Source organism: Halichoeres trimaculatus, unplaced genomic scaffold (assembly GCF_033239565.1).
Source record: "Halichoeres trimaculatus isolate MK-OKI-2021-1 unplaced genomic scaffold, fHalTri1.1 fHalTri1_scaffold_20, whole genome shotgun sequence".
In the NCBI taxonomy this organism is placed as follows: Eukaryota; Metazoa; Chordata; class Actinopteri; order Labriformes; family Labridae; genus Halichoeres; species Halichoeres trimaculatus.
In genome coordinates, this window is record NW_027437198.1 from 1,088,267 (window position 1) to 1,114,927 (window position 26,661).

At 42.5% G+C, this 26,661-nt stretch overlaps 1 protein-coding gene across 2 annotated transcripts; it reads left to right on the forward strand.

Annotated features, from left to right (window-relative positions):
• The first annotated feature begins 1,274 nt into the window (after window positions 1-1,274).
• On the forward strand, window positions 1,275-26,661 carry ap2a1 (adaptor related protein complex 2 subunit alpha 1). 2 transcript variants are annotated; one of them, XM_074697287.1, is made up of 22 exons: window positions 1,275-2,064; window positions 6,058-6,269; window positions 12,043-12,236; window positions 12,330-12,459; window positions 12,573-12,674; window positions 14,082-14,341; window positions 14,562-14,730; window positions 14,838-14,975; window positions 15,069-15,251; window positions 15,439-15,536; window positions 15,615-15,846; window positions 15,931-16,119; window positions 16,202-16,356; window positions 18,276-18,338; window positions 20,859-20,921; window positions 21,593-21,675; window positions 21,762-21,850; window positions 23,450-23,574; window positions 23,680-23,796; window positions 23,906-23,975; window positions 24,157-24,291; window positions 24,618-26,661. In XM_074697287.1, exons 1-22 carry the CDS (start codon window positions 1,998-2,000, stop codon window positions 24,693-24,695), a joined length of 2,952 nt encoding a protein of 983 aa, XP_074553388.1. In that variant the 5' UTR covers window positions 1,275-1,997; the 3' UTR covers window positions 24,696-26,661. The 2 variants fall into 2 exon arrangements, with proteins under 2 accessions (XP_074553388.1, XP_074553389.1); XM_074697288.1 differs by lacking the exon at window positions 18,276-18,338 and having other exon boundaries at window positions 1,276-2,064.

Sequence of the window (26,661 nt, forward strand, 5' to 3'; positions counted from 1 at the left end):
TGACGTTACGAGTCGAAGGAATAAGTTTTTATCCAGGGTTTAATTCATAGCTATTAAAACGAAAACACGATTAATAGCCATGTTGTGTTGCACTTAGTTGTCTGGGAAATAAAAACTTTTTGCACCGAGTAAAAATTAAGCAAAGTTTTAAAACAAATTACGTTGGTATAATTTAATATGTAACTTGTCATTTTCACAAGAAAAAGATGTGTTCCCAATTCATGTTCCCATTTTGTGTTACATTTCATCAAGTTTATTTATCAATTGTCAAAGCAATTAAATTCAGTTCTGTCTTCTTGCCTTTTTGAAAAGATTTTTCCCATCAAATAACATTGTGACAGCTCCAATGTGTAAGAATGTCTCTGATAGTAATTATGTGATGTTCCAATTGTTTGGAGGATTAGAGGGACACACATTTCAAGCAAACACCCTAAGCTTCGATTAATAGTGATGTGTGATCGTGATATGTACTGATTATTGAATGATGTTTTGATGATGAGTAACTCTTACTTGAGCAAAAAATGTGACAACCAACCCCATTCTCCCCATGTCTTGTTAGAGAAGCTAAAGCCTTTTGAAGTTCGAAAATATGAGATTTTTTTATTTTTATTTTGTTCATATAAGATATTCACTTGTGTGCACATAATGATCTAAAGCAGGGGCTCTCAAACTTTTTTAGACCACAGACTCCTTCCAGGTTAGACATTTTTCCATGGACCCTCTTATAATCGTAACATTGATTAGGTTCATAACAGTTGCCATTTCATCCAAATTAAGTTTACAGGATACCCTCCTTACAATTTTGCTATCAACTCTTTCACCTGTACCAACTTAGGTAACCAGCCTTGCTTTTAAGAGAATTATCAAGTAAGCAGGGCAAACTTTTAGCCTTTATGGAAAATTGTATTAAGTCTTTACAACGCTATGACAATCTATTGACTACACTGAATCATCATTCGTAAAATCAGTGTCGTTATTAGAAAAATGAACAAGTCAATGAGCTAACTTTACACGATTCATTTAAATGTTTCATTTATACAGCAGAGGAATAACCGTGACTGAATTTGTCACTATATGCTGCATGTCTGATTTGATTAAAAAAAAAAAAACCTTTCAGTTTTCCAAACAGTAATGTACTCTGCCTGCATTGTAAATACCAGAAAATGCGTGTCATGGCCGAGCAGGCAGTTAATTAGGCCGGTAAGATAACAGTTACTCCACCTCAAGCGTAGCCAGTCTGCAATCCACCAATGGAAAGGAGCGTGCGCGTTCTCGGGTGCGTGGCGCGCGATCCCGCAGTGGGTTCTTGTGTCACGAGCCTTATCCGAGCTGCGGAGTGGAGGCAGGAGAATTATAGCGGACATCAGTATCACAGGACATCTCATTTCACAAGTTTTAGTAGAGCAGGTGTTCCACCTGATATCAATGTTCGGCTGGTGACTCCGTCTGCTGAGTGTGTTCCGTTAATCGGTGATGTTTTCCTCCATTTGAATGATATCGCTAGCCAGCTAGCTAGCTAGCTGTTGAGCTAGCTTTACGGTGCGTGACTCGAAGTAACTTAACGTTATATTGACGGACGTTATTTTCATTAATGCATCTGACTGCATTCCTTCTTGAAACATCCTCAGAGTGTTTATTTTTACTGAAGTGAATCCTTACTGTATGTGTTAGTGCAGGGCTGCCAATCTTAGCCTGATAAGGATTGAATGAAATAACGTTAGCTTGTCATAGCCAGCGGAAACGAGCCAGTTATCCGGGATAACTTATCCCGGGTGTAATAATCGACATCTAGCAAATCTAGCACATGCTAGCTACGCTAGCCACCTACAGACATACCGTCACAGTTAGGTGGTAGCTAACGGTCAATCTCAGAGCTTAGTAGGGCTGCTCAGGAGCTGCTACAAACGTCAGGTTGGCCCTGTTGAGACCGAGGAGAGAAGCTGACCGTCAGTTCGGTTTAACGGATCAGACCTGAGAGAGAACACCAACCTGCAAACATGCCGGCTGTGTCGAAGGGAGATGGAATGCGCGGATTAGCGGTGTTCATTTCGGACATCAGAAACTGTGAGTCTCTGTTTTATTGCTTTTTGTCATTTATAACGACATTTTAGCCATCCTTGACCTGTCTCTGTTATTACTGCTGTCAGTACAAATATATACAGGGGCGTGACGAGATTGGTGGCCAGGGGTGAGATAGGCCCTTATCTAGATCTGATTGGCCACTGTGGGTGCCACCTAAAACTCCCAAGCAAGAATTGGCTATTTGCCCTTGTGGGACTTATTAAATTCAACTATATGGGATGTGCTGCTAGTAGTTGTTTTTGCACTTTGATGCAGCACCATATCTTGTATTGGGGTACAATGTTGAATATTCAGCAGAAGAGGCACAGTAGACTGAAATATTGTATTCATGGAATTTATAACTTTTTTCTATTTTCTAAACTTAGAATAAGATTATCAGCCCTACACCAAAGTGAGTTTCTTTCCTGAGAGGCCAACAAATTGCACTGCTGTAAAATAGAACAGCTAAACTATAATCACATTGCTTGATGTAACTAAGGGTTGGAGAAAAAATGCTGTATTGTAGTACAGGGATTTTTGGTTTAATGATTTTGAATCACATTTTTTTGTTTGTTTGTTTTGTTTTTTAAAAAACCTTTAAGTCCTTCATTATAGTCTTTGTGTATAAGCTGGGTTGAAAAAAAGATAAGATGTCAGATCCCCTGAATACATCCTAAAAACTGACACATGTGATCATTTTTGGGGGATAATATGGCTCTACATATAGTCTGTAGACATCACCATTCTACTTTTTCACTTGGTCTTGTTGAAATTGCAAAGATCAGCATCCCAAAAATCGTGAAAGAATTGAACCAGGAGAAAAGCATATTGTCCTAGCCCTAGATGTAACTAACTTTTCCAATGTGCCTTTAAGACATTTAACGTAGAAACAGACAGAAGAGGGAGCATCAGCCTATCAAAACATACAGTCAAACTCATACACACCATGTAACTTTGGCAAATATTCTTATTGGCCATGCTGCTATTGTGAGATTCTCACATAATAATCTGTCTGGCACTGAACATTATAATGATATAGATGTATACTTATAGGATACTGCAGAATAACCTCAATCTGATCTTTGTCTGACTGTAACACCTGCATAGATGTGTAACAAGGTTAAACCAGTAGCCAATATTTAAGCAGTTGTTCACTGCTTAGTCACAAGTTAACTGTTGGATCTTTACTATTGTGATATGCAGTGTTTCATTCATCAATATTGTGACGTTAATCACATTTTTGCATTGTCAGTGGATATTAAGATCTGTTATAAATAATTTATTGAACATGATTCAGTAGTTTTACACCACCTAAGTTGATATCATTCAATCATCTGATGTGTTAACATAGTTATAGATGATTCTACTCTGAATCAAACGTTCTGTAGAGGTGTGTGTATCTGTGTGTCTTGTGCTTGTATAGATATTTCTTTGTTTTTAAATACTTTCTTTAACCCGATAAAGGTGACACTGAGATTGAACTCTCCATTTCCACATTTCCTCAACAGTAGTTAAGCAAAACTCTGGGCTGTATCCCAGAAGTTGTTAATTTCAAATGAAAAAAATTGTAAAATGATGCTATACTGTTCTCAAAAATATTACTGTGTTTATCCCTGTATCACCCTGGACTGTACAAACAAAGATTCATCAAACAGGCAATGAGGGATAGTTAAACCCTAAGTAAATCCAGGTTTCCTGGAGTTTTTCCACCAAGGTATTTCACATGACATTCGATCAAGGGTGTTGGCTAAGACTGGTACTTAAAGCTTGCATATCTGGTTCCTGGTTGGCTGTTAAGGTGCCTCAAACACATCAATAAGACTTCAAGCAGTCTTTCTGTAAACATAGCTCTGTTTATGTATACAGTCACTTTTTATTGGGCATTTTACTCTGATCCCTCAAGATGTCACAAACACACAACTGACACTCTTAAGCTTGTTATCAAATGTGCATTTAATTCCCTGCACTTGAAATAATAATTCTTATTTATTATTATGTGAAAGTTGTTGATCATGCTAGAATAACGACAACAGTAAAACAGTCTGTGTCTGCCCTGTAAATACCTTTGAGTCGTGATTTAGTAAACGCAGTGAGAGAGCTTCTCCAATCAGTGTCAACATTGTGGCTCACACAGACAGACAACAGTCCCAGCACTGTGAGTGTGTGCACTCTGTTCACCTGCTGCACATGCTTTCTAACAGAGGTACACTCAACGCAGAGAACTGTTAAAAATGAAGAAGGCTTCCTGCATCCCCATCAGCCTACACGCAATGATTCCACTGGGCTGTGTGTCCCATCACATCTGAGCTGTTCTTTTCATCTTCATCACACACACTGTTTAATGTGTCAGTCAGACCTTTAGATGTGGGACTGTGAGGTTTCTGAGCAGGAACTGTTGGCCCTTACTCTACTTTAGTGAAGCTTTAGAGATCTCCTTTCCTCCTCTTCCTCCTCTTTGTGTTGAAGAAACTGAAACAGACTTGTGCACAGGTGTTGCATGAATGTGTGCTTTAAAGCTGTTTGAGCTGCTCTCTCCAGATGGAAGCTGTGGTCTGTGTTGGACTTACCTGGAAAGGCTTGTTGGACAGATAACATCCTGTCTGTTGCAAACTGGACTGTAACAGCTCCTCAGTTACTTAGCTCAGATTTTCCAAAATTCCCCACTGAGAGCAAAATAATCACGCTGTGAGAATAAATGATGCTCCTTGATGTGAGGAATTATTGTAACATAAATATAAGGTTGCATGCTTAGAAACAAACTAATGTGAATACATGGTTTAAGTAGAGATAGACTGATATGGCTTTTTCAGGGCGATACCTTTTATCAGTAGGCAAGGAGGCCAACAACTTGTATCTTGGGCCTATATTCATTTACAGTAAAAGTGAAAATATTGGCCTCAAAATTTGGGATAATACGAGCTCCAACATTTCACTCTGTTTAAATGGCTTTAAGCATATTTTTATAAAACAGCTCCCAGGCTCAGTAGCTGTCTAATAAAGTAGAATGAAAACTTATTAAAATAAATAGCTCCCTTAAGTTTTCTACAGTAAGTAGTTTCCCAAAAGATGGCTCTGTGTGTCACCAATCAGATGGTATTGTGGGTGGGACAATGCTGAGGACCGAGTAGTGACTGCAGACAGAGGACTGGCTGCATCAGAGCTAAAACAACAGTCTGAAATTGAATTTCTGATGGGTGGGTCTTTTTTATTTAAAAAAAAGGGGCAATGCCAGTATACCTGAAAATTCTAAAAATAGACCCGGCTGATAATTGGTCTATCCCATGTTTTAACACATGTTTTCACTGTAAAGTCTCTCCCCTTTTTGTGCTGACAAATAACCCATAGTCCTTTCTCTGGCAGACAGGCCCCGAAACTGTATTTTTGTTCTCATGCCACAGTTTGCAGGTCACTGAACATCCCCGCTGGCCACTCACTCTTTCTGTCAGACACTTGTAGAATTCATGAAGAGCATCTCTGCACTACAAAATATAAGTCAGTGGTACCTGACATGAACCAAAACCAGATCCTGTCTTTGCCATTAGCCATGGTCTATTCCTATCTTGAAATTTGCTTTTTTTAAAGTGAACATATAAAAGGAAAACCCTTCTTATATAGTAGCCTGGATTTTTTACCTGACACAGACAACATTCACCTCATACCTGACAGGTGGCAGGAGCTTATCTAAATCCCTTTCCCAGGATTCCACCCTTTTATTTTGGTCCTAACGTCAAAGAATGAAGGCTCACCACGAGAGGAAAATGTTTTAATCTATCGCACGTTGCCCCATATTGAATTTGATTGTTTGAGTCAACGTTGTTGTTTTTTTGGCTCTGCTGATAAAACCAGAGGAACATGACTGCCATCTATCAAAGATTGCCCAAACCATTTGACTTTCATTCTCCAGATGGTGTCCTTTTTGATTGCTGCAGCCCAGTCTGTCTCTCCGTGTACATTGAAGTAGATGACATTGTGTTACTGTCCTACCTGTCCCTTTAGGTAAGAGCAAGGAAGCCGAGATCAAACGCATCAATAAAGAGCTGGCCAACATCCGCTCCAAGTTCAAAGGGGACAAAGCTCTGGACGGATACAGCAAGAAGAAATATGTCTGCAAGCTCCTCTTTATCTTTCTGCTCGGACATGACATCGACTTTGGACATATGGAGGCCGTCAACCTGCTGAGCTCCAATAAGTACACAGAGAAGCAGATTGTAAGTGTTCTGATCTTGTATGTGTGTGTGTGTGTCTGTGTGTGTGCACCTGGAATGCAGGTGTGGTTTCATGTGTTAGTTTTATGACATTTTATAGTCAGCTTGTTACTGAGTCGGAACAAAGCGGCAACCCCCAGTCCCAAAACATGAGACCATGCTGAAATTTGCAGCTTTTTGAGTGTTTGCCTGGGGCTGCTTCATTTTTCACACTCTATGCAGGGGATTTCTAACTCTGCAGTTTGGAAGATATTAAGATCATGACTTTACCCAATCAGAGGCACAGCTCAGATCACGTGACAGATGGGCGCCCTGTAGCTTTTTGTGGAGACTTAAAGGCTGCCCAATGGCAGCGCCAGCTCTTTTTCATCAGAACACCATTTCAGAAACGTCAGGGAGGCCACGTCCATTAATTATACAGTCTATGCATTTCAACCATGTTTATGACAAACTGTCCAGTGCATCTCCCCTGTCAGCGAGCTCACCTACATCAGTGGACATGTGCAGTGTTCGACCCTAAAGAACCAGCTTCTAGTGTAAGTCACACACACTCATACAGAATACAGATCCAAACCCTTTAGCTGTGAGCAACATGTCCTCTGCAGCATGTTTTTTGCTTTGTGTTAAAATCATTGGCCGCATATGCAGCCCTAATAAGACTGTTTTGTAGGCGCTAAACACTGTCAGTCGATTCCTATGTTATCATGTTGAGTAGGCCTGGGTAATCAATATTAAACTGGCAGGATTTCAGGTCTGCACTGAATCATTGCATTTGGCTCTCACTGCCACCCTTAGAAACCTTTAGTTCAAGAAGTAAATGATGAAGTAAACGGAGTCAAAGAATCTGAAGAATCCATTCTTGTATGAATGTTGGACTCGTGTGCTTAGCAGTTAGGTCCGACTAGTCTTGGTCCTTGTTTGTGACCATTTATCAGAAAGTGAAACACTATCACTCTAACACACATGATCCAGGGCTGATGTCTGTCAGAGCCTCAGATCAATGACCTGTGTGTTGTTACCCTCATGGTGCTACCTAAGGTGTCATGGAGATTGTTGGACTGTGTGGTCAGCCCTGGGCTTAGGATGGGCACATCTTTAGACGTAGCTTTAAAGTTGCCATGTTTTGCATGATGCACACCAGAGGTAGAAAAAGGTTTTTCAGCTCTTGTATTGCACCACAGAGATTATTAGTAGTCAGCTGCAAGAATGTTTGATGCTTTCACATCCACATGACCAGTCTTTTGAGAAAATTCAGCAGGGATTGGATTCATACAAGAGCCCACTCAGACAATTTCACTCCTGAGTGGAGGAGTGATGGGCATTTCGCTCCCTTCTTTACTCCAATGTACCATCAAGCCTGAGCCAGTGTGAATACCCTGTTTTAATATGATATTCAGGGGGGTTGTCTCCTTTTCAGCGTCTTTTTAAAAAATATAGCGATTGTGTTGGTGTAAAGCAGAACAGAAAGCTCTGAAATTGAAACTGCTTCCTGATTGTGTAGTTGACAGTTTTCTCAGGAAGAGGAAGTGTTGAGTCAGCAGAATAACATTGTGTCAGGATCTTTGGGCGACTGGTTTTGAGGTTTCCAGCAGAATTACCTCAGACTGAAGTTCCTATTGTCTAACCCTTCAGTAAGGACAGAGCACTAACAGAGTTACGCCTGAGGATAGAAACCATGGACTGAATGCACCGACCACAGAGAGAGACTTCTGACATGGTGACCACCTACTTTGATAACCAACCATGTGAATGCTTTTCATTTTAGGAGACAGAAAGCAGACACTGGTGTCCAGCAAAGGCTGCTACAGTGGGGGAATAAGTCTTGAGCGCGTCAACTATTTTCTCATCAAAGCTGCAATTCAAACCAAATTTTTACCAGACATTGGTATTAACTCAAATAATCAACACATGAAAAGAAATCACAACGTTCAGGTCCATAAATAATGATTATGGTGAATTAAGTACGATAACACAGGAAAAAAGTATTGAACACACCATGGAAAGGCTGAATACTTTGACAAGGAAATGCACCATACCACCTGAAATCTGTCAGTAATTATTACTTGAACTGCCAATTAGTGCAAACCAACACCAGCTGGGCTAGAGCAAATTGATGGTCCTATAAAAAAGGTTGTTTTTTCACCAAGCAGTTAAATACGATACACCTCATGATGGGTACAGGCACAACGAGCTCTCTGAAGATATTCACAACCTGATTGTTGCTCAGCATCAGAATGGAACTGATTACAGACTTGTATCAAAGCACCTGAATATTCCAGTCAGCACCGTTGGGGCCATTATTCACAAGTGGAAGAAGCACCACCTTACCATCAACAGGCCCCACACAGGAGCTCAATGCAAGATTTCTGACCAGGGAGTCAGAAAGATAGTCAGAAGAGTACTCAATGAGCCAAGAACCACCCTGAAAGTGCTCCAGAAAGACTTGGAGGCAGCAGGTACAATTGTTACAGAGAAAACAATAGACAATGCACTCCACCGCCATGGCCTCTATGGACGCTTAGCCCGCAAGAGTCCATTCCTCAAGAAAAGGCATGTTGAAGCTTGTTTAAAGTTTGCTAAACAGCATCTTGACAAGCCTGTAGAATACTGGGAGAATGTTGTCTGGTCAGATGAGACCAAAATTGAACTTTTGGGCTGTCATACTACAGACCATGTTTGGAGGAGAAATGGCACTGCACATCAGCCAAAAAACACTACACCAACAGTGAAGTTTGGAGGTGGAAGCATCATGGCATGGGGTTGTTTCTCATCTCATGGTGTTGGCAAACTTCATATAATTGACGTAGCAATGAATGGAGCCATGTATGGGGAAACTCTTGATATGAATCTGCTGCCATCCACCAGGATGATGAAGATGAGACGTGGCTTGGAACCTTCCAGCAGGACAACGATCCAAAGCACACGGCAAAGTTGACTCTCAAATGGTTTGAAAAAAAGAAAATCAATCTGTTAGAACGGCCTAGTCAATCACCTGACTTAAATCCAACTGAACATTTGTGGAAAGAACTAAAGAAAAGGGTTCACCAGAGGGCACCAAAGAATATTCCAGATTTAAAGACAATCTGTGCAGAGGAATGGGCCAAAATCACACCTGAGCAGTGTGGGCCATTAGTTCAAACATAGAAGAAGCTTCTGGAAGCTGTCATTGCAAACAAATGCTTCTCCACTAAGTATTAGATGAGTCTCAGTTGGCGTGTTCAATACTATTTTCCTGTGTTATCGAACTTAATTCACCATAATCATTATTAATGGACCTGAACGTTGTGATTTCTTTTCATGTGTGGATTATTTGAGTTAATACCAATGTCTGGTAGAAATTTTGTCTGAATTGCATCTTTGGAAATAAATGTGATGAGAAAAAAGTTGACGCGTTCAATACTTATTTCCCCCACTATATCTGTCACCTCATATATGTCCCCTCATCAGAGCTGAATAAGAGCTGGTAAAGAACAAGAGCTGTGTGTGTGTGTCTGTGTTTGTATCTGTGTGTGTGTGTGTGTGTGTGTGTGTGTGTGTGTGTTTGTGTGTGTGTGTGTGTGTGTGTGTGTGTGTGTGTGTGTGTGTTTGTGTGTGTGTGTGAGAGTTCTAGTGAGATGCTATTGCTTGTGTGTTTGTGTCTACATACAGATAAAGCAAGAGAAAACAGTTTTCAGTTCAGATGTTTAGTGTACAGTAGGGATGGGTTCAAGTAATTGAGTACTCAGGTACTCGCCATTGACCCCACTTTGTGCAAGTGCTGCTTTTGGCGACATACCTTGAACACACACAGCGTTATGTGCATGGCCCTAATGGCCCCCTAACTGGAGATACTAGGTAGGAAAATGAATAACGGGACACAAACTTATGACATCTCTGGTCACGGCTTCAGCACAGCGAGCCAGATTTTAGCAAAAACATCTGTTTTACAGCAGCTACAGCAACTCTTTAGGAACATGTAATTACACCAAAAGCAAAACAAATACACAACTGTCTGCTACACCTGAGACATATCAGACAAGAAGAGTGACGTCTGGAAGTACTTCGACGATGGGTACCTTGTACATTTGAAATGATACGGTAACAAAGCCTGGTACCTGGCAATCGGTACTCCTTGCCTACTAATAACCAGCATCGGTATCGTCCCCAAAAAACCCTAATCGGTATGTCTCTATTTAAAAGTACCCAATTCGGTATCCATCCCTAATGACAAAAACCATGAAGTCAGTGTGCAGTGACAGAAATGTGGCGTTAACCTCAAACACGCTGTAGAATAACTAGTTCAATGTTAAACCACATAGGTTTAAAGCAGGAGGAGGAAATAGCAAAGACAGAAAACAGTCTCACATCACGTCAGTTACTAGCCCTGTTAGCACACGATCGATCGATCGGTGCTGATTTCCTTAACTCTTGGGGATCGGCGATTGGTGATCGATAATCCGCCCACCCTTACATATGAAACTGATCTTATATACTTCTGTGAAGGTCTGACCGCCCGCCATTGTTGCTTTTTGCTCTGAGACCTAAAACTCAGGACACTTTATTGATTAAGTTAAAACATAAAGATTTTATTGTTTCACAGGTGTTGTTCAACGATTTTCAAAAAAAAAAGATTGAAACATTGAAGGTATATGCTGCCAGTTCTAAAAAAATAAATAATAAAAATCAGTATCGGCCAAAATTGGTATGGGGTCAGGCTTTTTAAAGATAGGTGATCAGCCAGAAAACTGTGATCAGTGCACCCCTAGTAACAATCAGAATTCTGACTGGAGATACGCTCCCAATTTGCAAGGCATTTGCATGTTATTGACATGGGCAATAAATCACTTTGTGGTGGATCTGGTAAAAAGTTGTCTTGAACAAATAAAAATAGAGTTAGAAAAGAGTTCTGATCTCCATCCATTTTTCACAATAAGCACATGCCTTGATCAGAGTCACATCTTCATGATAGTGTGTGTGTGTGAATCCAGCCAAAGGTGTAGCTGCAGTCCATTTCAAACGGATAGTCCTCAGAGCCTCTTTCACATGAAATTGTGCCAAACTTGACTGAATGGTGTCAAGTCAGTTACTATCTCCCTCTTGATGCATGTTGCTAACTAGGAACAGCAATGGTCTGGCTGACCACCATGTTCAAACCTACAAGAAAAATCATTATTGTAACCCATTTATGAGGAAGGATATGCACGCATATATTTTAGATCTCAAATAATACACTCAATCTAAGATAACTGGATTATAAAGATGCAACAGAGGAGATTCATGTCCCTGTGGAGACTTAAGATTCAGTGCTGCTAAATTGTATTTTGTACATTTAGGTGTTCCTCATGTTCTGTGTCTCGGCCTTACCGACGTTGGTGTAAATGTTTGTTCCCAAATCAAAGGTAATTGTGCCAAAGTTTTTTTTCTTTATGGGTGTCATTTGATGTTTTATAACGGTGGGAAAACCTTGGCCACGTTTCAACGCCATAGTGTTAATTCTGAACAACATCTGACTCAGACACAGCTGCTGTCTGCTCATGACGTGTTAATGCTTCAACTGGGTGTGTTCTAATAAACTTGATGTTGGTCAAACTTCTGTTTGTGTAACACTACAAAGGCTTTCACAGCTCAACTGAAACATGAAATCAAAGGGAGAGTTGAAGGATTTCAGACTTGATAACAGCAGTCAAATTGAGTGTTAACAGGAAGCAGATTTCATAAAGAATAAGCCTCTGAACACTTGTTTTGTTGGTTGATGTATTTAATAAAATCCTCTTTGTGTCTTCCTGTTCCTCTGCAGGGTTACCTGTTCATTTCAGTTCTGGTGAACAGCAACAGTGAGCTGATCCGTCTGATCAACAATGCCATCAAGAACGATCTGTCTAGCCGTAACCCCACCTTCATGTGCCTGGCCCTCCACTGCATCGCCAACGTGGGGAGCCGCGAGATGGCCGAGGCCTTCGCCAGTGAGATCCCCCGGATCCTGGTGGCTGGGTGAGTGTCAGCAGAGTAAAAGATCCTGGTTTTGTTTCTTGAAATTTCAAACATCTGACTGGTTTTCTTACCATGCCACTGTGCTTCTTTCAGAGATACAATGGACAGCGTGAAACAGTCGGCTGCTCTGTGTCTGCTGAGGCTCTACAAGACTTCTCCTGACCTGGTGCTGATGGGGGAGTGGACGTCTCGAGTGGTTCACCTGCTCAACGACCAGCACATGGTGAGAAAAGGCTGGACTCCTGCGTCCTTTCTCTGTGTGTAAATCATGTCAGATGACACTAAACCAAGTGGTTAAACTAATGTTGGTTGTGTGTGTTTGTGTGTGTGTTCTAGGGTGTGGTGACAGCAGCCATCTCTCTCATCACCTGTCTAAGCCAGAAGAATCCAGACGAGTTTAAGACCTGTGTGTCTCTGGCCGTGTCCCGACTCAGCAGGGTGAGTGTGTGAGAAAAACATCAAAAGTTTAAGCAAATGGATTTTTTTTAGTAAATTAAGTTTTCCAAAATCCTAATATAACTGAAATGTTGTTTTGTCTCTCCCTTATCATTGTTTTAAGATCAAACAAAAAATTGTATAAATAACTGTAGCTATGATTTTGCTAAATACTTTATTGTGTATATGAAGTTTGCAACAAGCACTACTTCACAAAACAGGTTATTTGTTTTATATAACTTTAAAGGAAGACAACAAAACATGCAGGGTTATTTTGGTTGACAAAACATTTTTGTTGAAATAAAAAATAAAAACGAGGCTTTTCATAAAACAATAACTAAATTCTCAAGTGAATTTCCTAAAATAACTTAAAATGATGGATAAAATGTTTTTGTTAGTCTGTGTCATACACAAACTCACTTTTACCGATCAGCCGTGCTGGCAGGCTGCCAACACTCCTGAATATGGAGGAGTCTCCCATTTTTTAAGCCCTTTCTCCTGCTGGTCTCCTGGCTTGTGGTTTCTCCTGATTTTCCCCCAACTTTAAGTTTGCTCCTGTGATCTCTAATATTTTTCTAAGTCAGAGCAAGTTCTGTACTTTGACGTTATATCATAACTCAAAAACCATCCACCCCCCTTTCTCTTAGTTGGTTCGATCCAAAGACTGTGCAGAGCAGGACACCTCAGAGACAGAGACAGATAACTGTGCAGCACTTGTTAAGAAAAAGTCTATAAGAGCCACAGCTGTTTTCTTTTTTGCATTTTTTTTTTCTTTTCTTTTTTTCGTGTTAACACAACACGTCACGAGTCACTCTTGTACTAGTTAAAAAGTTGATTCATCCTGTGGTTGCCCTGATCTCTCTATCTAACATAAGCTCCGACATGCTCTAACGTAGCATCCTCTTCAATAAGGAAAGTTTTGAGCAGTGTGAATCTTATCACTATAAAAAGAAGGCTGACTCTAAAATAGTGAAACGCGTGTTGCTGTGAAGATCTGTCTGCCTCCGGTGTGTGATGCACATACGCGCTGCGTGTGTACGCGACGGCGCTCTGTCTTCAGAACAGGAAAGAGTTCAGGTGGAGGAGACTGACTGAGCCAGTGACAGAGAGGGAGAATTCAATCCACAATGTCTTGTACAGTGACTGTGAAAGAGCAAGCATTAAGATATATGCAGTCGCATGAACGCGACCATGTGAGAATTTTACATGCTCACGCTGAAAAAATGGTGGCATATGCGACCATTTTGGTTGCAGTCTCAAGCCCTGCTGTACAGGGAGTAAATCTTTTTCTAACTCGGCAGTTCAGAGGATATTTAGATCCTGAGCTCGCCCAATCAGAGGCACAGCTCAGCTCACTTGACTGACCCTTCATGTTTAATTTTCTAATCACCATCTCTGTTTGCTCTGCAGATCGTATCCTCAGCCTCCACTGACCTGCAGGACTACACATACTACTTTGTCCCTGCACCGTGGCTCTCCTGCAAGCTGCTGCGCCTGCTGCAGTGCTACCCCCCTCCAGAGGATGGTGCTGTTAAAGGCCGCCTGGTTGAGTGTCTGGAGACCATCCTCAACAAAGCCCAGGAGCCCCCCAAGTCTAAGAAGGTTCAGCACTCAAACGCTAAGAATGCTATCCTGTTTGAGGCGATCTCACTCATCATCCACTACGACAGGTGAGCAGAAACAGGACTTTGATTCTGGTTAAAGCATTTCTGTTTCTATCTTTCCATGACTGTGAATCATTTAGTTTCCTTTTATTAAGCAGGATCCCTTTAAAAACATTTTTTTTAGAGATTCACCATGTAAAAAAAATTATTGCCCCCTTTTTTCCAGGCCCTAACAGCTTGCTGCTGTGTTTGTTAAAATATTTGGCTTCTGCTTTCTGTTTGTCAGTGAGCCGAACCTGCTGGTACGAGCCTGTAACCAGCTGGGCCAGTTCCTGCAGCACAGAGAGACTAACCTGCGCTACCTGGCTCTAGAGAGCATGTGCACTCTTGCCAGCTCCGAGTTCTCTCATGAAGCCGTCAAGACGCACATTGAGACTGTCATCAATGCTCTCAAGGTGGCGCCACACACCAAAGATGATTACTTCACACTCATCAGGGGGACCAATTATGAATTAAGTTTCATTAAACTTGACTGAATTACTTTGTGTGTTTGTCCCTGCAGACCGAGAGAGACGTGAGCGTTCGACAGAGAGCAGCTGATCTGCTGTACGCCATGTGTGACCGCAGCAACGCCAAACAGATCGTGGCAGAGATGCTGAGCTACCTTGAAACAGCGGACTACTCCATCAGAGAGGAGATGGTGTGTGTGACGGAGTGTCAGGAAACATGAACTGTAACCCTTTGAGACTCCACCACAGATGAAAATGTAACGCTCTGTGCCTTCGTCTGTCAGGTGTTGAAGGTGGCCATCCTGGCAGAGAAGTATGCTGTAGATTATTCCTGGTACGTGGACACCATCCTTAACCTCATCCGCATCGCTGGAGATTACGTCAGTGAAGAGGTGTGGTATCGTGTCATCCAGATTGTCATCAACAGAGATGATGTGCAGGGCTACGCCGCCAAGACAGTCTTTGAGGTACCACTGCATGACACTTTCAAATGTCGACACAGGTCACGGTTTTTGATTGCATTGATTTGTTTTTTCGTTTTGATTAGTGATATTTTATTTAAGTCAGACCTTTTCCAGCTGCAGGCTGACCAAAGTAGTCTTTAAAACTGTTGCCTTTGTGACAGTCTGTGACATCAGTGGTTGTCTCCTTCAGGCCTTGCAGGCTCCAGCCTGCCATGAGAACATGGTGAAGGTTGGAGGCTACATTCTGGGGGAGTTTGGAAACCTCATTGCTGGCGATCCTCGCTCCAGGTAAGCTTGTTTCAGCAGCTATAGGACCAGGCTTACACTCTCAGTGGTCATTACTAACCCTCCTGTCTTCTCTCTCAGCCCCTTGGTCCAGTTTAACCTTCTTCACTCCAAGTTCCACCTGTGCTCAGTGCCGACCCGCGCCCTACTGCTGTCTGCATACATCAAATTTATCAACCTGTTCCCAGAGACCAAGGCTACCATCCAGGAGGTTCTGCGCTGTGACAGCCAGATCCGCAACTCGGATGTGGAGTTGCAGCAGAGGGCTGTGGAGTATCTAAAGCTCTCCTCCATCGCCAGCACCGACGTCCTGGTTAGTTGGGATGAGAGATCTTGCTGAACATGGTTTTAGGTTGTAGATAGTCTCAACACCCTGATCATCTCGGTTTCTGCTCAGGCCACTGTCCTGGAGGAGATGCCTCCGTTCCCTGAGAGGGAGTCGTCCATCCTGGCTAAACTAAAGAAGAAGAAGGGCCCTGGTGCTGTTTCTGTGACAGAGCTGGAGGACAACAAGAGGGAGGGCGGGGAGCTGAACGGAGGCGGCGATCGGGGACCTGACACAGCTGCCATGGCTGCCTCCAATGCTGTGGGTACACTCACTGTGTTCAGAAACAAACATGAACTCATTTCAGCTGCTGTAACACAAAGGCTCCTCCTCTCTTCCGCAGTCCACTCCCTCTCCGTCTGCAGACCTCCTCGGGATTCGTTCTGCGGCTCCAGTAGGTGCTGCTCCAGCCAGTGCTGGCAGCCTATTGGTGGACGTTTTCTCTGAGGCGGGGCCTGCTGCACCCTCCGCAGCTGTGAACGATGATGGCTTCCTCAGGTAAACACTCTTTATGAGCACGAGCACCCTTAAACCCCAGTCCAGTACGAGCTGTGGATTGTCCTGTCTCACTGCTAGACTCAAGAGTCTGTCATGAGATAGCCCCACAAAAAAACCACTGAGAGTGTTAAATCCATGACATGAGGAGAGTCACAGGGTAGATTATCTATATGACACAAAGAATGGGAAAGAAGAAACGTGAAAACTACAGTGCTGTTTCTTCAGTGACAGGTTAATTTTATTTTTCTTACTAAGGTCGTCCCTCTCAGTTTGATTCTTGCCCTTTCTGCTGATCCTCAATTGAATTCAGTTCTTCTGTTTACCTCATTTGTATCTGATTTAGCTGAAATATGACAAAACACTGAGTCTAACCTCAGAATATAAAGCGTATTACAGTATTTACTTGAATAAATAACTACTGATGATTTCCTCTGTCTGAAACTTTACCTAAAAGTAGCAACTTTTGTCAACCTCTGGGAGTCACTTTTTATTTGTTTCAGATTAACAGAGCCACTTGGCTTAATGTAAATCCACTGTTTAGACTTCAGCAGATTCTGGACTGCCCAGACTGGTGGTAATCTTGAAAAAACTCAGATTTGGGTGTTTCCCATCTTACTGCATATACAGTTGTGTTGTTTGTGGTGTGTTTGTGCTGTTTAACCCTATGCAGCTAACTGTACTGTGTCTGTGCTGCCGTTGGCTCTGTCTTTCTTTGCTCTACCTTTGTCTAATATGGACCTGTCAACCTGGAGACAAAAGGAATCATATTTTGTTCTCCATTTTGTTCTTTTGTTCTTGAATCACCCCATCATGGGTCCTACATGGTATAAAATCAGATGACAAATGAGTGGGCTTATGAAGTGAAGTGTCTCAAATTTTGATTAGTTTTGCTAATCATCCCACGTTAGCTACCTTATCTCCATCAGGATGCCTGCTTTTCCTCCAGGAATGATCTCAGTCTCTTGGTTTTGAACTAGTATGAGAATGTTAGCTTGATTCAGGGACTGTAGGTTTGTACCTAGCAGAAACCTCTGGCTGGAAGAAACAAAGCTGATGTGGAGGTGCAAAAAAAATTCAGTTTGTTGAGCGTCCTCTGGAGGCTGGAAGAGGCACAGGTCGTCTAAAGGCTGGCAGACAGGCAACCTGTAGCTGCCTGTAGTGAGGCTGAAAGCCCTCCTCTTGATTTCTGCACCTCCAATAAGGCGTCTGACAACAATTGGCTTCAAAACTCTGTATCAGAAACAGATCAGTGACATCACACAGACCACGTCCATTTATTATAAAGCATACAGTCGGTACAGACTGTTGGCTAACGACATGACAGGTGCATGCTGGTCTCGACCAGGGTAGGGGCGGGGCACTGGCTTTTTGAAATGAGCAGCAGAGTGGTCAAAGGAAGTGTTTGAAACAGCTCAAAAATGTTGGGAGCATTTCAAATTGACATCCTCTGTCTCTCTTCACCTGTGCAGGTAGTCGGTCTGTGTTCAGATCATGTTGTTCATGCCTTGTTTCTAGAAAAGAAGGAAAAAGATATGATCCAAGAAACCTTAGTATTAGATTACTTTGTCATACAAAAAACATGATTGACTGCACAGGCCATGACACGCGTGGTTTGACGCCTTCACGGGCTGTCCTGCTGTTTGTCTCCATGGTTGTCAGGTCTACTGCACTTGTCTGTTCTTTAATCTTGCTATGTATGTGACTGTCTTTCGTCTTTTTTTCTCTTCTTCCCTTCTCTCCATTTTCCTGTGTGCGCGTGCGTGTGTGTGTGTGTGTGTGTGTGTGTGTGTGTGTGTGTGTGTGTGTGTGTGTGCGTGTGTGTGCGTGTGTGTGTGCGTGTGTGTGTGTGTGTGCGTGTGCGTGTTTTGATTTGAATGTGTGTCTGATTCCTGTCCTCTTCTGTGATTGGACATTGACAGAGATCTGGAACCGCCCACCGAGACCTCTGACTCCCTATTGGTGGAGGGTTCTGGTGACTCGGAGTAAGGGCCTGTAGTGAAGTACAGAGTTAGATCAAGGACTACAAACATGGTGGCTCTGCACTGTGTTTGTAGGACAGGCTGGTGATTTTAAAGTGATGTTGGGGATATGAAGGGTGGCTTGATGCACATGAGCCGTTGTGTCTTGTTTTTATATTCCATCAAGTTTTCACAAAGCACAATTAGAAAAACAGAATACAAACCATGTACCCAAACTCAAAGTTCTCCATTTAGAACTAATGTAGTAGAAACAAATGCTGTAATATCATCAGGGAGGTTTCAGTCTTTGAACCGCTTCCTCACTTGCTTCAGCTGTGTCTTCATTCACACGCTCAGTCTGTCTGACCTTTGCTTATTTTAATAAATCAACTCTTCCACAACAGACAAACCTCCAAACCCCTCTGAGAAACATTCCAGCTCTGCCTCCTTCTTATGCACATTTAAATGTACATTGAATTTACAACAGTGTAGATCCCTGTTGTTAAACACTTACTGTAACAGTGATGGTAACAAACAAATGAGACCACAAGCTACCATTCAGTAAACAAAACAACACCTAGGTGATAAACTGTAGCTGCTGCAGTATACAGCCACTCTAACACTTTTCACACCAGTGAAGTTCATGGCATCAAGCTTAATGTGTAGATTATGTATTTGTGCTTCTTAACATGTGGACGATGTCTGAAGTAAGAAGTAGTTTATGAATCATTTCCTCTTTTACTCAAGCACACAGGATGTCAAGTAAAGCAGCTCTTCCAAAACACGGGGAACAGAAAGCTTTTAAAGGCGCTGTGGGGACTGTGTTGCCAGTTTATTATCCATGATTTAAAGCAGGGATGGGTGATGATGGCAAAAATCAAAATCTTAGATTGAACCCTCTACCTTGACTTCAATTAATTCACGTGTATCCCACACTCAAGTCGGTTCGTTCTGTAAATCTGTATAAATCTGAAAAAAGTAACTGAAATGAACATGCAGAGATGAACAGTAAGTGGTTATTTATTGAAACAATGGGATTGAATTGTTCATGTATAAAATAACTTTTACCTAATGAAAAAGACACTTTACTACTTTTTGGTCATTGTCATCCTTATGGTGGCCAAGGTGTTTCCAAACAATTAACACTGTAGTCCTTTTGGGTTCCAGCTGCTCTTGTTGCACTGCCAGACACAGTCTGATAGCATTCTCTGCTTATAGTGCAGTGCTCAGTCTAATGCAGACTAAGCTCATCGTAATGAAATAATCAACACAGCAGTTTTATGTTGGGTGTGAGCTGTAAATGTTGGTTGGCCCAGCCCTAATTTAATATGGATATGGTTATTTCTGATTGCTGTGTCTTAATATCCGGGTTAGATTTTCTTGGGAGAACACAAATCCATTTGTTGACAACACTACATGAGACTAATTTAAAGTAATAACAGGATAAACAAATAGATAAAAAAAAACAAAAAACAAATAACAAACAAACAATAAACAAATAAATGGCTCTGCATCCTGCAAAAAGTTGTCATGAACAAAAAAAAGTAGTTTAGAAAAGATCCACTCTACATTTGTTTAGTTCCAAAAATAATGTACTCCTTGGTAAGAGTCAAGTCTTAACAACAGTGGGTGATGGTGATCATGGGAAACGGAGTCTTCCTATTACAACCAAAGGTGTCACTGCAATCAGCACCTAATGAACAGTCCTCTCGGTGCCTTTAAAACTGCCCAACTGGTTTCATGTTTTCACAACACAATGACCTGTTCACGCAGTTTTCAGTTAACTCTCGTTGACGTTTAACTTTTGTTGCTCCTTAATGAGTCAAAACTGACGCTAGGACTGCAAGGAGGTGGAGTCTGCACACACTGTTTAACACTTAGCCTGTCCATAAACAGTGGACCATCTCCTTAACTACATAATGATCTGAACAGCTGATATGAAGCTGATCTGCTCATGTATGACAGTGTGTAAACCAGTTATCCTCGAATGACAGAAAGAAAACACCTTGTACATGTCTTTTCTTTCTGTGTGCTACTTTATCTACATCAAAGACTTACATCTGCCGTAAACCCATCAGCAAATGTCTTCATCACAGTGATCGTTTCAATCCTTGTTCAGTGTGCTTGAGCTAAAACAAAAGAGGTTTTTAGAATCTGTAGTAAGAGCAGTGGATTTTGAGTATTGAACCAGCCAGCTGATGTCTGTTACTGTTGAAAAACTTTTTGTATGAACTGCTTTTACTAACCTCTGCGTTTTATCCTTCTCTCCTTCTTTTTTCTTCTCTGGTGTTTCTTTCTAACCGCTCTGACCTCTCTGACGCCCTGCGCTGTACTCAACGACTGATCCTTCATTTCACTTATCACCCTTTTGTTCAATCATTTATTTATCCCGTCACTCTCCTCTTCCTCTGAACTGTGCTCATATTCATCATCCTCCTCTATCCTGTGGTCAACCTCCTCCTCCTCCTCCTCCTCCCCCTCCTCCTCCTCCTCCTCCATCCTGTGGTCTCCCTCCTCCTCCTCCTCTATCCTGTGGTCTCTCAGCTCTGCTCCTCCCTCTGAGGATCCTGCTGCTCCTCTGCCTGAGGCAGATGAACTCCTCAACAAGTAAGCTCTTTCTGGGTGTACAGGCTCTGTCTGTAGCTCTGCATGTCGCCTGTTGGTTTGGGGGATTGATGACTGATAATAACAAAGAATGACACATGTTAAGTAATCGGTGGTGGTTAAGTGGCTTTTCTTTAATCCTAACAGTTAGTAATTTGTAGTAATGCATTCATAGTAATTCATTCAATCATTCATAGGGTATGATCAGAGTTATGAAGCTGCTGACCTGCTGTGATGTGGTTTAGCGTTTCATTTGACAATTTTCATTCATTAATTATCCAATATAAAGTGATCTATAATCGCAAAGCCAATTTTTACGTTTTCAACTTATCATAAACTGTTAGCTCTCATATGGAAGCTGTAAAATAAACAGCAGAGGAATAAAGAATCAGTCATTGATATGAAAACCAACATCTTACAATCTGTCATACATTACTGTCAACTTATTGCCCTGTAGTAATAACATTAAAGGTTGTTGATTCGCTGAAGGAAGCAGCTTCTTCCTGTTCATGTTCAGAGTTCTACTGGAATAAGTGGTGAAATGAAAATGAACCTTTGAGACAAGAAAAACCTGTGTCCTGGTTCCAGATCTTCTTTAACTTAGAAAGCAGGAGCAGGCAAAGTCAAGTAAACATTTCTCTGAAGCCTAACCCATGAGTGTGTTAAACCTCCAGGTTTGTGTGCAAGAACAATGGAGTGTTGTTTGAGAACCAGCTGCTACAGATCGGCATCAAGTCCGAGTATCGTCAGAATCTGGGTGAGTGGTCTCTACATGGGGAGGGGGTTTCTGCAGACTGAACATCAAATCCATAAATGACTTTCTGACATGTGGGTGTCTCTCAGGGAGGATGTACTTATTCTATGGGAACAAGACGTCAGTGCAGTTTGCCAGCTTCACCACCACAGTCAGCTGTCCTGGAGAGCTGCAGTCTCATATCCTTTCACTGGGTTCGCATCCACCCATGGTTCACACGGGGAAGTACAGTGTTAGAAAGTGGACAGTCATACACAGATACACCTGTATGGTCTGATACTATCAGCCTATTGGGTAACAAGGATCAAAGATGGACTAGCTCTGTTTGATTCTCTGTCTCTAAAGTCGAGTTTCCACCAAGCTGACCGGTTTGGTTTGTCTCGGTACGGCGCGCATTTTGTGGTGTTTCCACTGACTTATCCCAGGACACATCCCCCATAAAACAGACGAGCCGTCCCACTTTTTGGGACCCTTCCGTATGGGTGCCAGACTGAGCCAATCCGCTCTCGGAAGGTGGAGCAACACTCTGCAGACAGTTGATTGGTCAAAAGAATCATCACTTACCCCGACAGCGGCTGCATTTCTCCTGGCTGCACACAGTCTTCTCTGAAACAAAGCTTGATTGCACTTTGTAACAAAGAGCTACATGACGATCACAGAGAGGACGAAATGCTGCATGTTTTCCATCGTTGCTCTTTGTTTATACTGTGTCACATTTTTCTTCTTTGTTGGATTTATTAGCAGAGTAAACTGTGTCGCACTTCTACGGCGTCACTCGGAAGCAGCCGGACCTTAGCTTAGCAGATGATAACAGTTTCCCAAGAAAACTCTGATTCAGGATTTTCTGATTGAAGAACTGAACACACAAAGGAATGATCATTACTCTCTGACACCAGATTCTTATTCAACACATTCAACATGTTACACATCTCCTGATGGGCCAACAACCAGAGAGAAATCATAACTCCACCTTGATGCCAATGTCTCCTGGAAATTGCATTTTTATGGTAGTGGTAACTGTGAATTGATTTAACTTTCTTTTTAAACCAGAATTTTAACTTTCATCACAGAAACAGAACAGTTAGTCTGTGTAAACAACACTGAGAACTCTAAATGTCAAATTACGAACAGGTAAATGTTTCCAGACAGGAAGAGAAGCAGGCTCATGGCTGTGGCTCAAACTGTTGCTATAACCACTTTGAGACACTAGATGGCCTATTTCAGCCAGTAACATATATCAAACTAATACACTTTTGTCAGGTGTGTTCTGATTTTTACTGATTTTTATTTAATCATGTCCAGAAATATCCAGATCCAGTGACCAATTTCATATTCATTGAAATTTAAACTTGTTAACTTAGTAAGATGCTGTTTTTGTTTTGATTTTCACATCTTGTTGTCTCTTCCTTCTGACAGTGGAGGAGTGGAGCCTCCAAGAGAGTCCTCTGCTGGCTAAAATACACCAGAAACATCTGCAGTGTGCCACAGCTTCGTCACATTAAACGGATCAGATAGGTTTCCATTCAAGTCAATCCGTCAGCTTACACAGAATCCGTTCTGTTGCAATACGTCTGCGTGGCTGCACGTCGCAAGTAATACAGAGCCGTCCTATTTTTGCCAGACACGAAGCTTTGACGTATAAATTCAGTGCAGAGAGGATTGAGCTGGACAGGAAGCCGTGACTGGAAACTCCCTAAAAACACCCAAAGACTTTCAAAAGCACCATGGAATTTTATTTGTCCAACAGTTAGCCTGTAAAGTCCTTAACAACTGTTTACAGCTCAATGTTCAGACTAAACCAGTGGAGCCGCTGGTGGAGGGTGGAGCTCAGATCCAACAGGTCCTAAACATCGAGTGTCTGACCGACTTCATGGATGCTCCACTGCTCAACATCAAGTTCAGGTGAGCTTCTACTGCCAGCCACGGACCTTAAGCTAATCTCCACTATCACTGGTTGTACTCTCTGTATTTACATCATGAATCTGCTCTATGTTCACGTGTGTTCAGATACGGGGGAGCTCTGCAGAATCTAACCCTGAAACTGCCCGTCACCATCAACAAGTTCTTCCAGCCCACTGAGATGACCTCACAGGACTTCTTCCAGCGCTGGAAACAGCTCAGCCAGTAAGTCCTTGTCCCTGCCTTAGCGCCGTGTGTGTGTGTGTGTGTGTGTGTGTGTGTGTGTGTGTGTTAAAGCTGATAAACTGATGTCTTTTGTTCAACTCTTGTTCAGGCCTCAACAAGAAGCACAGAAGATCTTTAAGGCTATTCACAGCATGGACACTGAAGTCCTGAAGGCTAAGGTAACACTCCCTGATTCGTTATTTGGGATAAAAATAGAGATTAGACTTCGGTCTCTTTTGACTAATCAGCACAGGCTAAAGAAACTTTTTTTATGATTCAAGACACACAAATGATGCTGCGATTTATCTACTGAAACAGTTATGTTAAGTGTACTATGTGTGTGTATTCGTGTGTGTACAGCTGCTGGGACTAGGAACGGCCCTGCTGGACAACGTCGATCCAAACCCAGAAAACTATGTGTGTGCTGGAGTGATCCAGACCAAGGGCCAGCAAGTGGGCTGTCTGCTGAGACTGGAGCCCAATGCACAGGCACAGGTACAGATCCACACAGCGACAGCATCTGTCTCTCTGCTAGTATCACTCCAACATGGAGAAGATCATTTCTACAACTGTAGAGAACTTTCCAGACTGTTCTTGTCTGCACTCCCACACCGGATCACCCTGACTCCAAACAGCCCTCTTATTCATGTGTTTCTGCTAACTGAGTGTGTGTGTGTGTGTGTGTGTGTGTGTGTGTGTGTGTGTGTGTGTGTGTGTGTGTGTGTGTGTGTGTGTGTGTGTGTGTGAATGTGTGTGTGTGTGTGTGTGTGTGTGTGTGTGTGTGTGTGTGTTTGTGTGTGTGTGTGTGTTTGTGTCTGCAGATGTACCGTCTGACTCTGCGCTGCAGCAAGGACTCTGTCTCCAAGCGTCTCTGTGAGCTGCTGGCCGAACAGTTCTAGAGTCCAGACCAGAACTCCCACCATCCCCACCAGCCAGCTGTCCCTGGAGCCCTCCCTGCCCCCCCTTCCTCTTCCTCCCCCTGATGAAGTCTTTGAGTAAAAACAAGTTGTAACCTACATAAGGGAAAGCAGCCACTGCTAGCAGCAGTGTCCATATTCTGTCATTCTCCTGATCCCAGATCATCTTCTTCTCGTTTATTAACATGATGCTTCGTTCTTGTTTCTGTTGGTGTTTACCTGTGTAGCTGCTGGCCACCACTCGGAGCGTGTTTGTATGTGTGTGTGTGTGTGTGTGTGTGTGTTTGCGCGTGTCCCTTGGTTGTGCTGGGGTCCCATTCTGCTGCATCCTGGCTGCTCTGTAGTGCTCATCATAGATAAATACACACACGTGTGTGTGTGTGTGTGTGTGTGTGGGAGACATTTCATTTAATGAACATTCCTTGAAGTCAGAGGGTTGATGCTGGCTTTTGAACACTCACACGTGTGTGCACACACACAAACACACATGAACCTGGGGGGACAGTTTTTACTCTTTTCCCTCAAGCATTCCCAGTAACAGGTTGCTGAAGGTGTTGGGATGGTCTCAGACCCCCCTGCCCCCAACCCTACATCTCTTCCTCGTTCTTGTTGTGGCACACCCACCTCACCCCCAGTCGTATCCACGTGAGTGGTTTTGATGTGTGTGTAAATATGTGCAATGTGTTCCTGTTTTGCTTTCTGAGACATTCCCATCACGCTGGTTGAAGACACACACAGTGGAGACTGTGTGAGGACAGGGACAGGGTTAGCTCAGGGGTCTTTGTGTTTGAGGGGGCGCTCACACATTCTCACATGTATGTATCTCTCCTGATGAACTGGAACATGAACGCCACCTCTTGGCAGCAGTCTGAGAAGTTTCCTCGTTCATTTTCACACACAGCTGTGACGCCGAAGCACTATTGTTCACATTTCAATTTGCTAATATTTTGTAGCATGTTTCCAACCCAGGCGCTACTTTTCACAGGACACTGTGTGATTCGTCACAGTTGGTTTGCTTCTTTGTCCTTCAGCTGAGGGTTTATAGTAGAGACAAATCCAAGCAGAGCATTACATTTTCCCCTCCCTGCTTCTTTCTCAACTTCTTTCACACAGCTGCCATCTTTATCTCATGCACTTAAAATCTTACCAAGTCCTCAGAATGAAGGAAATCTGACCAATTATTGTAATTTCACAACTTAAATATCGATTAGCATCTGTGAAAATCCAGAGGGACATTGAGCGGCAACTCAGATTAAAACTGCATGTTTGATAAATCATCAGCTTCTCCCAGTCAACAGCTGACCTGAGCATTTAGCCACTTTAAAGCTAGCACTACCATGAGCTGGAGGCTCACACCTCTCAGTGTATCCTGTAACACTACCAATCTGAAACTTAGCCGATGAGTGTCTGAAAGCTGGCGCTAGCTGTTGGCTAATGACCTGTAGTTTGAGTTCTGTCCAGGTCTGGATGTTCCTCCAAACTACAGCTGCTGAAAAATGAAGAATAAGTCCCATGATCAAAGCAGTTTGATACAGCAGAGGAAAATGGCCGCTGTGTGAATTTGTGGTGGCGGCATACTGCAGGATGCCAGACACCCAAATGTCCATTACAACTACATGGGACTCAGTATGTGTGCGGTCTGTGTGTGTGTGTGTGTGTCTGTGTGTGTGGCTGTAAGCAGGTAATAATAAAAAATGAAGCCTAAAGACATTTCTAACCCATGGTCACATGACATTCTGACAGGAAGTTGAACTTTGTAGTGTAGTCATTCTGTGTGTGTGCGTGTGTATGTGAGTGTGCGTGTATGTATGTGTGTGTGTGTGTCTATGCAGTATCCACTAGCTGTTGCAGCCTCATGTATCGGTGTTAAAAGACCTGTCCAATACCTGTGTTAGAATAAGATTTACTCTGTAATGAAGAAATGTGAAAGTAAAAAATATGCCATATA

What these genes read in the sequence shown, in the direction of transcription:
- ap2a1 (XM_074697287.1), top strand. Translation starts at nt 1,998, where the DNA reads ATGCCGGCTGTGTCGAAGGGAGATGGAATGCGCGGATTAGCGGTGTTC. An exon ending in TGCTCAACGACCAGCACATG is followed by an intron (nt 12,460 to 12,572) that starts GTGAGAAAAGGC and finishes TGTGTGTTCTAG; the next exon opens with GGTGTGGTGACAGCAGCCAT. An exon ending in AGCCCAATGCACAGGCACAG is followed by an intron (nt 24,292 to 24,617) that starts GTACAGATCCAC and finishes TTGTGTCTGCAG; the next exon opens with ATGTACCGTCTGACTCTGCG.